The sequence below is a fragment of the Chanodichthys erythropterus genome, chromosome 22 (genome assembly GCF_024489055.1).
Source record: "Chanodichthys erythropterus isolate Z2021 chromosome 22, ASM2448905v1, whole genome shotgun sequence".
NCBI lineage: Eukaryota > Metazoa > Chordata > Actinopteri > Cypriniformes > Xenocyprididae > Chanodichthys > Chanodichthys erythropterus.
This window is the reverse complement of record NC_090242.1, coordinates 10,582,893-10,599,948: the sequence shown is the minus strand read 5'-3', so window position 1 is coordinate 10,599,948 and position 17,056 is coordinate 10,582,893. Positions and strand designations below refer to the sequence as shown.

The window sequence follows — 17,056 nt, the reverse complement described above, 5'->3', positions numbered from 1 at the left end:
AACTTTTGAGTGTCATTTTCCAAACCTCCCAAACGCTGAAACTAAATATCCCGATAAAACAAATCCTGACGGACGCGTTTCCCGTACGGGCGAGAGCGAGCTTCCACAGGAAATGCCACGTGTACCAACTGCGCATGCGCGTCCTCAGAGCTCCCGCTTGACTTCCGCTGAGAGGAAGGCGCTGGTTTATCTTCAGGAGCGAAACATTAGCAGCGCGTCGAGAGAATGACCGGAGCCGCGGGCCTGTGATCGACACATCGCGCCGCGAGCCGCTCGGTACTGACTCCAGTGAATCTGCGCGTCTTTCAGGATGTCCAGCGGCGGCTTCGCGTCACAGAACGGCGCTGGAGGCTCGTACACGAACGGTGAGTAAAGAACGCGCCGCTGTCGCGTCTCAACGCGTCGATGTAGTGAACGCCACGCTTAAAGCGCGGTGTCCGTGTCGAGTGTTTCGCGACGCTCGTAGGCCGAGTTCTTCAGAGTTTGATCACTTCAGCGACGCGACGAGCCAGGAGCGTTCCAGTGCGTCGCGTCGCTCGATGAAGGCCAAACCTGCGATGATCCGAGTAAAGTTCAGAACTCCACACGAGCTGTCAGAGAAGATCCGAACACGGTGAACCGACTCTTGGCGAGCTCTGAGCGTCAGTCACGGGGAGTCGCGTCGGAGTCAGATCACTTCTGAAAGCGGATCAGCGCCAGTTTCGATCATGTGTCGGACTCGGGAGAGATGTTCCTCTCAGAGCTCAACACTGACACTGATTCACGAGTCGATTCACAAGCTTGAGAGTCGATTCAGCTCTGATCTCTTCAATACGTGTCATTTTCTCTGAACTAAAGCTGTCAGTCACTTCATTACTGTAACATTACGGGCTAAAACTAACATTACTGTAACATTACGGGCTAAAACTAACATTACTGTAACATTACGGGCTAAAACTAACATTACTGTAACATTACGGGCTAAAACCAACATTACTGTAATATTACGGGCTAAAACCAACATTACTGTAATATTACGGGCTAAAACTAACATTACTGTAACATTACGGGCTAAAACTAACATTACTGTAACATTACGGGCTAAAACTAACATTACTGTAACATTACGGGCTAAAACCAACATTACTGTAATATTACGGGCTAAAACCAACATTACTGTAACATTACGGGCTAAAACTAACATTACTGTAACATTACGGGCTAAAACTAACATTACTGTAACATTACGGGCTAAAACTAACATTACTGTAACATTACGGGCTAAAACTAACTTTACTGTAATATTATACTGTATAGAGCCGTTCATCCAAAAGAGAGTCTGGTCTCCATGAGCACAAGTTCCTCTAACCGAGATGTGAGCGGATCAGGTGTGTGAGGTTCCTTCACGCTCACAACACTCACTTCATCAGCGTTTGAATTCTGAATATGACGTCATTGGGTTCGCATCTGATTCCTCTGAGTCCAGCTTCAGGCCTGAATGAATCTTCACAGCAGATTCTGCAGCATGGGATTGATCACGTGGTTCAGCGGTGTTAGATTAGATTAGTGATGTTCGTTCTGTCGTTAGTCGCTGTTTTAACAGGATCATTCTCTGAGTTTGGTTTGTAACCGACTCTTTGATGGTGGTTTTGTGCCGCAGGTCCGTCGCAGAACCCCGTGGGCGTTTACCCGTCTAATCAGGGCTTCATGGCTCCGCCGCTGCCGGGCTACATGAACAGCCTGCCGACCAAAGGCCCTCCGCCGGCCGGACCCGGCTGCTACAGCGCCAACCGGCACCAGCCTTCACCCGTGGGCACGCCCGCCGCTCTGCCCGCGTCACCCAGCCACAGGATGGGCCCGCCACAGGCCTCGGCCACCCCGCCGCCCCCCGGCAGCTACTCCCAGCATCCTCAGCAGCCCAGCAGCTGGAGCGGCGCCACACCGGCCCCTGCGGGAAACCACGTGAGCCCGGCGCCGTACGCCAGCGGGACCAGCACCCCTCCCGTCTTCCAGAACACTATGCAGCCTCCGGCAGCCCTGCAGCACGGTACTGACGTCACACACACACACACTGACGTCACACTAAACACTAATAATGACGTGAGAAAACACACCATCTCTATATTAAAACTGTATTTAGTCACTCCTAGTACACTTGAACCCATCTTTCATACACTTTATTTTCATAAACGGGCTCGAGTGAAGTAAGAGTGGTCACTAAATACATGTTTCAGCACAGAGATGGCATGTTAAAAGCACATTTTCATATTCATGCTGTCTCAAAATAGCTCAGTTGAGCACACTTGTAAGTTTCTAAGATTATCTGGAAGTACTAAAGAAGAATTTTTAGTATATTTAGTACAAAATTAGTGTGTGAAAATAGAGCACTTTAAGTACCTTATGAAAGTGTCCTTTTCTCACCCGGGTCAGACTGTCTCTCATGTCAAATTCAGCATGTCAGGCGTGACACGGGTCCATAAAGTGGGCGGTTTGACACCGATCCAGTGTTTTGTGCTGGAAGTGAACCTTGACCTCTGCTCAGAGTCGGATAGCAGGTTTATCTGCCCTTAAAAGTCCTGTGGGAAACACATTATTCTGACTCTGCTGTCATTATTTACATCTCGCATTAGCTGAGCTACAAGGAATATTTGTGCTTTCATCCGTTCATCAGACGAGAGGGTGATTCGGTTCAGTAATACACTGTCCACGCTGAGGAAGTGTTTTATCACTGTCTGTTTGATCTGTCACAGCTCCACCTGCGCTGAATGTAATGGCGCCCCATCAGTCGTACGGCCCTCCGCCAGCGTTCGGACCGCCAGTAGCCATGAGAGGAACACCGCCTCCCCCTGTCCCGCCGCCTCTCGCCCCACACAGCGACGGTAAGAGAGCGCCGTGACCATTGTAGACGGTATCCGTCACTGACAAAAAGGTTACAGATCTTCATGATCAGGTATTAAAGGTGCCCTAGAATGCTTTTCACAAGATGTAATATAAGTCTAAGGTGTCTCCTGAATGTGTTTGTGAAGTTTCAGCTCAAAATACCCCATAGATTTTTTTTAATAGATATTTTTTTTAACTGTCTATTTTGGGGCATCATTAACTATGCACTGATTTTGGCAGCGCGCCGCCCCTTTAATTCGCCTGCTCCCTTCCCCCCGAGCTCTCGACTAATACAGTGCATTTGCTAAGTTCACACAGCTAATATAACCCTCAAATGGATCTTTACAAGATGTTCATCATGCATGCTTCGAATTATGTGATTATAGTATTTATTTGGATCCTTACATTTGATTCTGAATGAGTTTGATAGTGCTCCGTGGCTAACGGCTAACGCTACACTGTTGGACAGATTTATAAAGAATGAAGTTGTGTTTATGAATTATACAGACTGCAAGTGTTTAATAATGAAAATAGCGACGGCTCTCGTCTCCGTGAATACAGTAATAAACGATGGTAACTTTAACCACATTTAACAGTACATTAGCAACATGCTAACAAAACATTTAGAAAGACAATTTACAAATATCACTAAAAATATCATGATATCATGGATCATGTCAGTTATTATCGCTCCATCTGCCATTTTTCACTATTGTTCTTGCTTGCTTACCTAGTCTGATGATTCAGCTGTGCACAGATCCAGACGTTAATACTGACTGCCCTTGTGTAATGCCTTGAACATGGGCTGGCATATGCAAATATTGGGGGCGTACATATTAATGATCCCGACTGTTACGTAACATAACGGTGTTATGTTGAGATTCGCCTGTTTTCCGGAGGTCTTTTAAACAAATGAGATTTACACAAGAAGGAGGAAGCAATGGGGTTTGAAACTCACTATATGTCATTTCCATGTACTGAACTCTTGTTATTCAACTATGCCGAGGTAAATTCAAATTCTGATTCTAGGGCACCTTTAACCTTTTTTCATCATCTGACTGAACTCATATTTGTCCTGTGACATCAGCTGTCATGTCCTTACCCGACTGATATCTGAGTGTGTTTGTGTACAGCAGGACTGTATCCGGCTCAGCCTGCTCCGATGAACCGGCCGGCGGGCTCCTCTTACCCCTCTCTCCAGCCGGCCTATCACAGTCCAGCGCCGGCGCCGCAGCAGCAGCACTACCCGCAGGTACCCGCCTCACATTACTGCCGCTCTGAAGCGTGATCTCTACTGTAGCTGTCATCACACAGAATAAAGGGTGTGTTGTCTGTCCAGCCGTCTGTCAGCGCCGCTCAGCTGAGTCCGTCTCTGGCGGCCATGAGCCTGCAGTCGCAGCCGCCCGAGGCCCTGCGTGTGGTCAACCTGCTGCAGGAGCGCAGCCTCCTCCCCGCGGGAGCCGTGACGCCGCCCGCCCCGTGTCTGCCGCAGGACCTGCAGAAGCTCAACTGCAGCCCAGAGTCAGTGTCCTTCTCTCCGCTCTCCTGCAGGTGTGTTGTGCCGTCTCTCACTGCCTGTGTCTCGTCTGCAGGGTCTTCCGCTGCACTCTGACCAGCATCCCTCAGACTCAGTCTCTGCTGAACAAAGCTAAGCTTCCCCTCGGCCTCCTGCTGCACCCCTTCAAAGACCTCTCCGTAAGTCACGCATCGCACCTCATCCGCTCGCTCGCTGAACGTTTAAAGGTGTGGTTCACCCAGAAATTAAAACTGTCATGGTTTATTTCTCATGTCGTTCAAACACAGGAGAAGTTCAGAACACAAGCTTACACTCAGTAATGATGAACAGGAACTGAATCTTTCAGGCTCCAGAAAGCACCATAAACATATCCAAACCGTGGCGCTTTTCATCGTGTTGTCTCATGAAACGGGACACACAGCTGTTGGCTCCTAAAGTGAAACTTTGTGCTGAATTGCTTTTTTTTTAGTTGCCATATCCTTGTTTAGATCTTCGGTTCGTGTCTGTCTTCAGTGCAGCGATTCCCAACCAGGTTCATGAAGAGTTGAAGTAGACCATCGTGAACATGAGCCAGGGCAAAAATGATGTGAAAATTAGATTTACAAGATAAGAGCAAAAGTGATATAATCTACTGTTGATGGATTATACGAGACATGATTGATTTCAGTAAGTTGTTCTGATGTTTATTTGCTGCTGTAACTAATGGTAAAGAGGAAGTGATGATCCTTTGAACCTGATCGGGTCACACGGTGGCGGTTAAGGTGGAAATGTCGAACTGTTGCACCACTGCGTCGGCTAAAACTTTGTTTTGTATGTTGGTTCAGCAATAACATCTGCAGGATTATAGACATTTAAGATCAATCATGGGAGTCTGTTTTTAAGAATCAATATCAAGATTGTTCAAAAGAAGATCATCTTTAGCCACGTGTGTACTTCATAATAGTGCTGTAGTCCTCGAGTCCAGACTCCACGTTTTTCTGTTGTCTCGGACTCGGTCATTGGTCTCGCCAAAAGTTCTAGTTGGTCTCGACCGAGTCCAGCAGGTCAGTCTCACTTCTTTCCAAGTCCGAGCCGATCCGTTGTTACCAGCGGCGCCGCACATTCCCGCTCTCTTCTCTGCTCCGGGTCCCGCAGGTCTCACACTAACAGCGCGTGCACCACTGCTTGGTGATTATTCAGATAAACACAGTCAGTTTTGGATCGTTAAATAGGAGAATGCATGTTGTGTAACGGTATCGGGTCGGTTCATAAACTCTTAAAGGGACAGCAGTCCAATATTCCTGCTGCTGTCTGTCCTGTTATTTAAAGAACAAAAGACAAAGAAAATCAGTTTCTGCTCTTGACTGAATACGTTTAATAACTTTAATGGTAAGAATAAATCTGTATGTAATATTTACAATAAAGAATACAAAAATTAAGGTAATAACACTGGATGTGTTATTTTACATTTGATTCCTTTAATTTCTGTAGTATTTCTTACCTAACGTAGTTTCATAGCTCTCTATTTTGTTGCATTTATTTGTGCTGTTTGCAATTTTTTATTATTACTGAGATTTACCTTTTTTATGAAAATAAAACTTTGCGTTGAAGAAAAGTAGATTTTTGTTTGTTCAGTATATTCTGTCAATTATAGTTCCGGAGTCGGTAAAAATATGTATCGGCAGATCACACTATCAAAAAATGGGAATCGGCCAAGAAAATTGCAGTCAGCGCATCTGTAGTTCAAACGAAAGCCACAGCAGGACTGAGACTGATATCGATGTTTTGTGAACAAATCTGTGGCTATGAACAAACCATGAGATTCAATGATTCAATTACTCTTTCAAAAATACATCCACTTGCTTCGTTACTGAATGAATGAATGACTCGATGATTCACTCAGTAAGACAGTGACTTACGCCACTGAAAATGTGAAGCTGCTCTTCAGCTTTATGTGACTTTAGTGGAATTTCTATAGCTAAAGTAAATCAAATCCTACAGTGTTGCTACTCTCCACATGCTTTTTGATCATCACAAATAATAATGCAAAACGATTATCTTAGAATAGGAGATATGCTGTCTCTCGAATCACATAAATTATCAATAGTTATGTATGGATCTTGAAGAGGATTCTTTTTTTCCTGTCTCTGTCTTGACTCTCATTTGGACTCGACTACAGCCCCACTTCATAATAGACTGATGTAAGTCTCACAGATCTAAAGTGTAGAGAGAAACCGTTCTGTGTTCATCTCTAATCAAACGTCACTGAAAGAGTTGACTTGCTGTTCAGTGAGGGAGTCATTTACTGAGTGAATCACTGACTCCAGAGCGAGTGAATCTTATTCAACTAGACTGCTTCATAAGAGTCAGCTGTTTGAGAATCAGTCATCACTGTGAACTCTCGCTCGCTCTGAGATCAGAATCCACATGACGTTTTCCTGTTGCCAGTGAGAAGCTGAAATCATCTTGTAATGTTTTGTCGAATTTGTGATCGTTCACACTGCGGTCTAGAGCCGTTAGAGAGTCGTCCTTCAGTGCCGAGTGTGTTTGGAACGACATTTTTGATTTTTGGGTGAGCTGTTCCTTTATCAGTCATTATTAATCAGTCATTATTAATCATTCTGTTATTAATCAGCCGGTCGTCTCTCTCTTCAGCAGCTACCCGTTGTGACCTCCAGTAATATCGTACGCTGTCGCTCTTGTCGGACGTACATCAACCCGTTCGTGTCGTTCGTGGACGCCAGGAGATGGAAGTGCAATCTGTGTCATCGAGTCAATGATGGTGAGGGCGGTTCGCTGCTGTAAACACTTGCTCTGGTCACATGTTCTGTTGTTCTGGTGTTAACGCAGTGTGATCTGAACATGTTTCCTCACAGTTCCAGAGGAGTTCATGTACAATCCGGTCAGCAGGTCGTACGGAGCGCCTCACAAAAGACCAGAGGTCCAGAACGCCACCATCGAGTTCATCGCCCCGTCGGAATACATGGTACGGCCGAACGCGGGCCTGAGATTGTGCTGATGATGTCACTGTTCAGATCTATATATGTCTCTGACCGCACGTGTGTGTTTGTCCTCAGCTGAGGCCGCCGCAGCCCGCCGTCTACCTGTTCGTCCTGGACGTGTCTCACAACGCGGTGGAGACCGGATATCTGGATGTGGTCTGCCAGTCTCTTCTAGACAACCTGGACTCGTAAGTGAGCGTCACCCATGAGCCTCTGTTCACTCGCACCGTTCACTGATCCACGTGTCACATGTCTCTCTACCGTGAAGGCTTCCCGGAGACACTCGGATGAAAATCGGCTTCATCACGTTCGACAGCACCATCCATTTCTACAACCTCCAGGAAGGACTCTCGCAGCCGCAGATGCTCATCGTGTCAGACGTGGACGGTAAGCTGCTCTTTCCCATCAGCCCCTAACGCTGTAGATGTTCAGAGATGAGACGCTTTGGTTTTCTCCTCCCTCAGATGTGTTCTTGCCCACTCCGGACAGCCTGTTGGTCAACCTGAACGAGTGCAGAGAGGTGAGCGCGTGTGCTCTGGGTCTAAACCTGACGTGACGTGATGCAGTAAAGTATGTGACGTGTGCCTTGTCTCGTTGCAGCTGGTCCAGGATCTGCTGGCGAGTCTGCCGCAGATGTTCAGCAGGACGATGGAGACTCAGTCCGGTCTGGGTCCGGCGCTGCAGGCCGCGTTCAAGCTGCTGTCGCCCACCGGCGGACGCATGTCTGTGTTCCAGACCCAGCTGCCCACCGTCGGCATCGGAGCGCTCAAACCCAGAGAGGAGCCCAACCAGAGAGCGCCAGCCAAGGTTCAGACACTGTCATCATGATCGATCGATTGATTGATTGATTGATTGATCAGTGTGTAAATTCACTGCTTTGACCCTTGGGTTCAACACTAACCCTGGACTCACTTCACTGACACATTAGATCTGATTTCACAACACTTTAGTACTTTGATAAGAGTTTATCATTTGCAGTGCCGGATGTTAATTTGACAGGAACTTTGAGTCCTCGACTTAAAGTTAATACTCTAGTCTCTCTGTGCTTTATCGTTTGATGGCTGTTTTCTGTTACAGGACGTCCAGAATCTCAGTCCTGCCACAGACTTCTATAAGAAGCTGGCTCTGGACTGTTCTGGTCATCATGTGGCGGTGGATCTGTTCCTGCTGAGCGCTCAGTACTGCGATCTGTCCTCTCTAGGTTAGTCATGACTGCACAGGTGACTGGTTGAGGAAGTGATGTGATGTGTGTGTGTGTGTGTGTGTGTGATATATGAACACTTATGTGCAGCTCTTTAATAACAGACCTGATAACGCTGTCATACCATGGTGAATTTTGGATTATGTGCAGTAAGTTTATTCCAGTGTTTCTCAGCAGTTCTTCTCTACATGATTTGAAGTGTAATGCAGCATCTCAGTGTAGATTAGATGATTTTAATCTGTTTTGTAAGATGAAACTGGATATTTTTTCGTGTGGCATTGTGTGTTTCATATCTGTATCTTAGCTGGACTGTATTTACTGAATGTGTTTCAATTAATCTCCAGATGATTTGTGTTGTATTTGATATGTCAGGCTTTTATAGCTCATGTAGTTTGAAATGTGAGAATATGGAGGAATAAACGGCTCAGATCAAAAACTGAGTAAACATGCAGATGTTAATATTTATATGGACAAAGAGCGAGATGAAATTCTGATGTGATGTAAATCAGTGATATCTTTATAACGGCAGATACTGACAGAAAATGCATATAAATATCAATATCTGCCAATAATTAATACATATAATGCAATGATGATTGAGAGATAAACAAATAACGCTGATGATCATATTTGATACTCGTGAGACTCATGATGATGAAAAGCTGCTTCAGTCCAGCTGAAATATTACTAACAATATCAAAGTTAATCTTACGTTTACTTGATAAAATCAGAGCAGATTTGACAACAGAAAGACACGAGCTGAAGGATGTTTCTACAATTAAACTAAGACTTTTACTTGATAAAAGAGTTTAAACTATCAGAGACGGAAGGACTGGAGGAGAGGCAGTGTGATTTATAATGTGAAGTCACTGTACTGAAAGTGCGCGGAGGGTTCATGCAGATTCAGGAATGACAGATACGGATATTTTGCAGCGTGTCTAATTCCTCTCTCTCTCTCTCCTGTAGGTTGTATATCCAGATACTCTGCAGGAAGTGTGTATTTCTACCCCTCGTACCACAAGCAGCACAACCCGTCTCAGACGGAGCGCTTCCAGAAGGATCTGAAGAGGTACCTGACGCGCAAGATCGGCTTCGAGGCCGTCATGAGGATACGCTGCACCAAAGGTCAGTGGAGTCCATCCAGCGTGTCCCGTACCGGAGTCCGGCCTGTGGTGTCACTAATGTCTCTGTCTCCTCCAGGTCTGTCCATACACACGTTCCACGGGAACTTCTTCGTGCGCTCCACGGATCTGCTGTCTCTGGCCAACGTCAACCCCGACGCCGGCTTCGCCGTGCAGATGTCCATCGAGGAGAACCTGCTGGACCTGCAGGTGGTGTCCTTCCAGGCCGCGCTGCTCTACACGTCCAGCAAAGGTGCTGCTGTCATGTGATCTGCTGACATCACATGGTCTGCCGTCACATGACGCTCACGGTGTCTCTGTGCTCTTGCAGGCGAGAGGAGGATTCGAGTGCACACGCTGTGTCTGCCGGTGGTCAACTCTCTAAGCGACATCTTCGCCGGAGCCGACGTTCAGGCCATCGCCGCTCTCCTGGCCAGCATGGGTACGGCCCTCATATCCCACGACACCCTGATCTGATGTGTGAGGTCATGTGATCTGATGTGTTTCTGCTCTCGTTCAGCTGTGGATCGCTCCGTGACGGCCAGTCTGGGCGACGCGCGGGACGCCCTGATCAACGCGGCCATCGACACGCTGGCGTCGTACCGCTCCTCTGTGCTGAGCGTCCAGCAGCCCGGTCTGCTGGCTCCCGCCTGCCTGCGTCTGTTCCCGCTCTACATCCTGGCCCTGCTCAAACACGTACGTCAGCCCGAGCGCCGCAGCTCCGCCCTCACACCGCCGCCACACACTGACCGCCTCTTCTCTTTCAGAAAGCCTTCCGGACGAGCGCCGGCACCCGGCTGGACGAGCGCGTGTTTGCCATGTGTCAGCTGAAGTGCCAGCCGCTGGCGTATCTCATGCTCATGGTCCATCCCAACCTGTACCGAGTGGATAACCTGAGTGATGAGGTTAGTGCAAAGAAGGCGGAGCCTCACCTGTTACATCATCACCACTGACCAATGGGTTTCACTGCAGCTCTGGTCAAGAACCGCCTGCTTAGATTGGACACTGGGATGGGCGTTTTTGTCTTTTTTCGTTTGAAGTACTAGTTTCACAGGGGAGGGGCGAGGTTTATGCATGTCATGAACAAAAGGCCTGTATGGTGACGTGTTTGACGCATGCTCTCGCTCACAGGGGGCGCTGAACGTCAGTGACCGCACCGTCCCTCAGCCCAGAGCGCTGCAGCTGTCTGTGGAGAAACTGAGCCGGGACGCCGCCTTCCTCATGGACTGCGGCACAGTGAGTTCACACACATTCACAGACGTCATCTCATGTTAATGATCCGGCCGGTCGTTATCTCAAAGCTGACGGGTGATCAGCGCTCGATTACTGTATGAGTAAATAATTAAAGTTGAGCTGAAATATTTCATTAGTTCATCAAAAGCTTCTGTGGAGAAAGAGTTGCTACTGAACACAAGACTAATATTACACAGTTTCCATCACATAAATGACGCTTTTGAAATCTTACCTGTTTATGATGTTATAATCTCGGGGTGTAACAGATCAGAACGCATGTGATTCGCAGATTAACCTCCTTTAGCCGTTATATAGTGAAAGGTTATTATTTGTACGTGTTTGTAAGTCTTAAACACAAATGAAAAGGCAGATTTTGCAGTGGCACGTTATTTTCAGTGAGCACACACTCAAAGCTCATAATCCAGCTCTGTTTCACCATTCCTTCAGCTTGAACACACACACACACACACACACACGCACACGCACACGCACACGCACGCACACGCACACACACACACACACAAAAAATATCCCCGTCTCGACGAGTGTTCTTCTATACAGTCGTTATAAAGTCTGAAGTGAACCTAAAGAGTTGAGATAATAATTATCGTGTTTATCTCATTGGTTCTGTGCATTTTGGGACATTATATTTAGTTTATACAGTGCACACTATGCATTCAGTGTAATTACAACTATATTTATATTATTACATTTGCTGCTGTTAGACCTAACTATTCTTTATTTTAATTTGTATTCTTCTTCTTTTGACTCTCTTCATTACTCTTTGATAATGTTTGAACTTTATTATTCAGGACTTTTTGCTGCGGTTTCAGAGTAAAATGTTAAAGTGTTGCTAAAGTAATAAATGGAAAGCAGTTACATTTGTCTTAAAACCCCCCATTTTTATTTACATTTTTTATTTATTTATTCTTATGCTTTTTTTCTTTTTTGCTGATCCTAAAAATGACTCAAACCGTAATGATCCGTCGCACCACTGTTATAATCCTTTACGGCAGGCGTGTCCAAACTCGGTCCTGCAGAGTTTAACCCCAGCGTTTCTCAACACACCTGCCTGGACATTTCCTGTATGCCTAAAAGCCTTGATTGGTTCAGGTGTGTAATTAGGGTTAGAGGTGAACTCTGAGGGTCAGTGGCCATTACTCCTGCATTACAGTGTACAGAAACCATTCTAGCAACAAGACGAACACTTGAACAGTATTACAGTCCAGTTGTTGTCAGTGGCGTTTGTAGGAAGTCTGCGCTGTGATGTGAGACAGGAAGTGCTGGCTTTAGGCCAAACGGTGTTGCTATTGACGACGCTCATCATCAGGAAACATTAGACCAATAACTGACCCATCAGAGACCAGCTGTTCAGCGCGGTGAATCTCTCCTGATGCAGTTATGAATGCTTCTGTCGTCGAGCTCCGCTCTGCTTCTCTCTTTCAGGTCCTGTATCTCTGGATTGGACGAAACTGTAACCCAGTTTTCCTCACGCAGGTGCTGGGAGTGGACAGTTACGCTGCGGTTCCTCTCAACATGGTAACTGAACTACAGCTCTGCAGCATCAGTCTAATGACTCACAATAAGAGTTTATTTTATTTAAAAAAGGGACAAAGTACATGAATAAAAATTAAAATACATGTGAATGGCTGTCTCTCTTACCTGATGTTAAGAATAAAAAGACAGAGAGACAAAATAAGTGTACAGTACAGAGAGGAGTGTGTATAGCTCACCTAAAAACATGTAAGTGTCTGATCTGTAAGACGGCAGAATCATCCCAGTCCCTTCCCTGCTGGAGTAAAGATCTCTGCAGATCCGCATTAGTGTGACGTTCATCAGCTCAGTGATGGGAAAGGCAGATAGGTGGACATTACCTCTGTGATGAGAGAATGTTGTGTTTCCACACAGAATCAGCTCCCAGAGTTGGACACGGCAGAATCATCCCGGATCCGAGCTTTGATCGACTGGCTGAGAGAGCGCCGGCCGTTCCACCCCGTCCTGCACGTCATCAGGTCAGACACGCGCGTCTACAGGGCAAACATCCATGTGTCGCTTTGAAAATACACTAATCTTTCTCCTACAGTTGATGTTCAGGGACAATCTTACTTTTTGAGGCCATTTTTCACAAAAACACACCGTGTGTCGTCCATTTATGCCATTATCATTCAACTGAAATAAAGTCTTTTATGGCTCTTAATCAAATGCAACATTAGTATGTAAATAATTCTACGTGACATTAAGTAATTTACACACTGATCACCATTTGAACATAAAATACATTAAAAAAGTAAAAGTAAAATGCATTAACTTTCAACTAACAGATCAGAAGTTTGAAATGCACAAATCAAGCTTCTATGACTTTATGACTTTTTATGAATGTTTGTTGATATTATTGATGAAAGTTTATATTTAATTCTGTATACTGTAAGTAAAGCCTGCTTATGAATATTGATTTATTACTCGACACACATTGGCCAAAAGGCAGAATTAATTATGCGCTAATCTGCCTCTATGGTGGCGCCTCGCTCATGAATATATTTATGAAACGGCCCATGAAATCAAAACTAAAAGGATTAGATTTTGCTTTTAGTATCTAAATTGGTGTTTTAAAGCCTTTATGTATAATGCATTATAAAGTTATTCATAATGTACCCTGTAATGCATTACGTCTTTTCTTAAATAATTGAAACCAAAGTTAAAGTGCATTATAATAGCAGATTCCTTGTTCATCTGAAAATAGTTTTGTCATGTGCTTTAATGTGTTGCACTTTTTTAATGGTGTAACATAACTATTATATGAGATCATATAGATATATAGATATATAGATATACATACACACATACACATACACAGATACAGATATAACGGCTTTAAATGAAGTGTTACCGGCTTCATCGCAGTCTCATTTCCAGCAGAAACTGATGATGTGATGTTATTGTGAGCTAAGGTGAGCCTCTGAATGACTGACGCCGTATGAATGTTGTCTTTCAGAGACGAGAGTCCGCTGAAGGCTGATTTCATGCAGAACATGATCGAGGACCTCAGTGAATCCGCTCTGTCGTACTACGAGTTCCTGCTGCACCTGCAACAGCAGATCTGCAAGTGATGGTCGCACCGCAGCGAGTCTCACACTACAGCCGTGATGCCGGTGTTTGCACCGACACACACGTCACGTTCACGAGCGCTTCCCTCGCCTCGCCGTCAGTCTGTATGAGGATGTGTCTGAGCGCAGATCATTTCTAATTTATTGCCTTTTACTAAAAAAAAATGAAAATGTAGGAAAAATTGTTTCTTATGACTTTCTTACAACCTTTATAATGAGTGCTATTCAGATTTAGAGCTTCATAATTAGTGCTGTTCATTCTCACACATTTATTCGTTTCAGTTTGTGTTCTTCAGTCATTTGTTTTAATTTATGAGAGGCAATTCAGTTGAGATCGATATTTGCCTTCAGTGGGACTGGTGGAAATGTGCTGGAGATGCTGTGTGAGTCCGTCGTGTTTCACGTGGGCGAATTCAGACACTCGACTCTGTGATCTTCAAACATTATAGAAACATGTATATTGATAAACCTATATTATATATCAAAAGATTGTTAATTTTAGTAAAAACATTATTCAGATGATGCAAGATGATAAAAAGAAAAATAAACTGCTTGGGACTTTAATTATTTCTTTTCCCCGTGAAGAGAGATTTTTATGGACTGGTTGATCTGACAGCAGAATGAGCGACTGCAGAGAGACGTGGAAGATGAGCTTAAAGCTTGAAATATAATCCAAAATACAGAATATATGTAGAGATTCTTCAGATCTCTCCGCAGATGATAGATAATCATGTCACGTGACTGGCTGTGAATGAGGAACTGATGAAGGAAGAGTATAAGAACAATAATCTGCAATCTTCACGGTCTTGATTATGTTTGCAGACATTTCTTGGGTAATCAAGTTTATCATTCAGAGGGATATTTTTTTAGATTAATAAAAAAAGAAATCCTCTCGTTTCCTCTCAGTTGTTAAGCTCATTTTAGCACAACTGTGTTTTTGAGCAATTTGTAAATTCTCTGCAATTTTGTACATGTGAACTTTCTGAAGGAATTAAATGATCATTAAAGAGGAAGCCTCGCATGACCTCTACTGAATAATTGACCATGAATTTGTTTGTTTTTTTTGTTTTTCTCAGTGCACAGATGCTTTGGTTTTTCTTTAGACAAAGTTACATCTGTGTTCATGTTCTCAGCTAAACTTGTTCATGTTAATGAGAAAACATTGCATTGATGTCAACATGACCTGAAGCCGTCTCCGGTTACTCTCGGTGCGCTGAGAGGAGGGAGTGTGAACACTATCGGGTATCCCCCTCCTTCCTCCAGCACTGAAGCCTGATTGCATCACGCCAGTAAAAATCACTGGCCAATGGCGCTTGAGCGAGGGGCGGAGCATTACACTACATATCTGGGCTCTCGTCACCATTGCCTCAGAAACGTTTGACTGCCAAAGCAGGATCAATAAGATCAATAGTCAGCGTTGTTCGAAACCTCTCAGGGAACTGAGGTTACGGGAGTAGACATTCCCTTTTGAGTCGGTCTCTTGACATTGTGTGTTAACACTATAGGGATAGCATAAGATCCCGCTGTGTTACACAACTTAAACACACTGAACGGAGACTCACAGATAGCAGACGACTAGAGGAGAGTCTAGAGTCTTGTGTACCAGCTGGTGGACCTACAGGAAACCACCGACAGCCAACCCAATGACACTCCCAGCCTACAACAGGGCGAGGAGTGATATACTCATAACGAGAGCCCACAGATGAACTAATAACAGCATCGCTGGTACTATAAAGCAACAAACACACCTGCAAGTGTTAACGCATGAAAATACCAAACTGATGAAACAAGGGACATCTGCTGCTAAAGCATAAGGCGTCACAAAACAAGCACATTGCCACTTTGCTAAGGCAAGGAATAAACGTTCCAGTCAAAGAGGCAGGACGCATTTCAGAACAGAGTTCGGTACCGGACCTAGTTCAAATCACACAGTTGACAGGGAAGGGCGTGGCCAGCTGTCTAAACAACCAATCAAATCAGCTGGCATGCCTCTGACAAAACATGCAGTGCAAAACAGGGAATACCAAGATTGTAAAATCTAGCAAAGGTGTTCTGAGAAGACCAATCCGCAGCCAAACAAATGTCCTGAATCGACATCCCGTTATTCCAGGCCCAATAAGAAGCCGCACTCCTAGTAGATGAGCACAAACTCCACTGGGGCAAGTGTGATTTTAGAAGCATACGTTAATGCTATAGCTACAGTCCAATGAGACAAACGGCAGAACTTTCTGCAAACTCTGAAACAGACAAACAGCTGCTCCGACAGCCTGAAATGACTAGACAACAATTTGGGCACATATGCAAGTCTGGGTGTCAGTCTGACCATACAGTCATCTTCATCTAGACTGTATCATGTAAATCGTCAGCTCTCTTCCCACACGCCAGAGCGAGTAAAAGCGCCATCTTGAATGAGAGCACTTTCAGCTCTGTTGCATGTGGTGGTTCAGAAAGTGCACTAGGCACCAGAGACAAATCCCAGACGGGTACCAGGATGAGAGGGATGCAGCAGAAAGCTTGCTACCAAACTGTGCTCCCTGCTGAGGGACAATAAATGAGCAAATGAAAAACTGAAATGGCAGCTATGTACACCTTTAGAGTGGATGGAGTGCACCCGTTATCCAAACGGTCCTGTAGAAACGGTACAGAAACCTCAGGTCACTGAGTCCTCATTTCTTGCTTTACACCAGGATGTGAAGACTTTTCTTTTCAGAGCATAAATGGGGCTCTTGCTTCCACAATCGTATCCAAGAACCTTTGTGGCCTACTCAATGTCTGCCCTTCGCTCTGACCTGTCAGACATGCAGGTTCTATAGTTCTGGTACCACATCGCTTCAGACAGCAGGTCCCTCCGTAACGGAGTCGTCCACGGGGAGCCACCAGATGTTCCACTAGCTCTGGAAACCATGGCTGATTGCAGCAGCAGGTCTCCTGTTCCTCCCTGATCTTGCGCAGCACCAGCAGCGTTATTTTGACCGGGGGAAATGCATATGTGCGTTTCTTTGGCCAGTGGCTTGATAACGCATCCTCTTAGGGCAGCACTC

At 45.2% G+C, this 17,056-nt stretch overlaps 1 protein-coding gene across 5 annotated transcripts; it reads left to right on the top strand.

Moving 5' to 3' along the window:
* Positions 1-225: 225 nt before the first annotated feature.
* sec24a (SEC24 homolog A, COPII coat complex component) lies at positions 226-15,074 on the top strand. Of its 5 annotated transcripts, none has more exons than XM_067375499.1 (22): positions 226-365; positions 1,640-2,026; positions 2,730-2,858; positions 3,996-4,111; positions 4,199-4,380; positions 4,452-4,554; positions 7,010-7,136; positions 7,231-7,340; positions 7,432-7,544; positions 7,625-7,743; positions 7,821-7,876; positions 7,957-8,163; positions 8,434-8,557; positions 9,524-9,682; positions 9,758-9,931; positions 10,010-10,120; positions 10,199-10,374; positions 10,446-10,583; positions 10,810-10,914; positions 12,358-12,450; positions 12,820-12,923; positions 13,904-15,074. In XM_067375499.1, exons 1-22 carry the CDS (start codon positions 311-313, stop codon positions 14,016-14,018), a joined length of 3,003 nt encoding a protein of 1,000 aa, XP_067231600.1. In that variant the 5' UTR covers positions 226-310; the 3' UTR covers positions 14,019-15,074. The 5 variants fall into 5 exon arrangements, with proteins under 5 accessions (XP_067231600.1, XP_067231596.1, XP_067231599.1 ...); XM_067375495.1 differs by having other exon boundaries at positions 4,181-4,380; XM_067375498.1 differs by having other exon boundaries at positions 3,993-4,111.
* Positions 15,075-17,056: the final 1,982 nt, after the last annotated feature.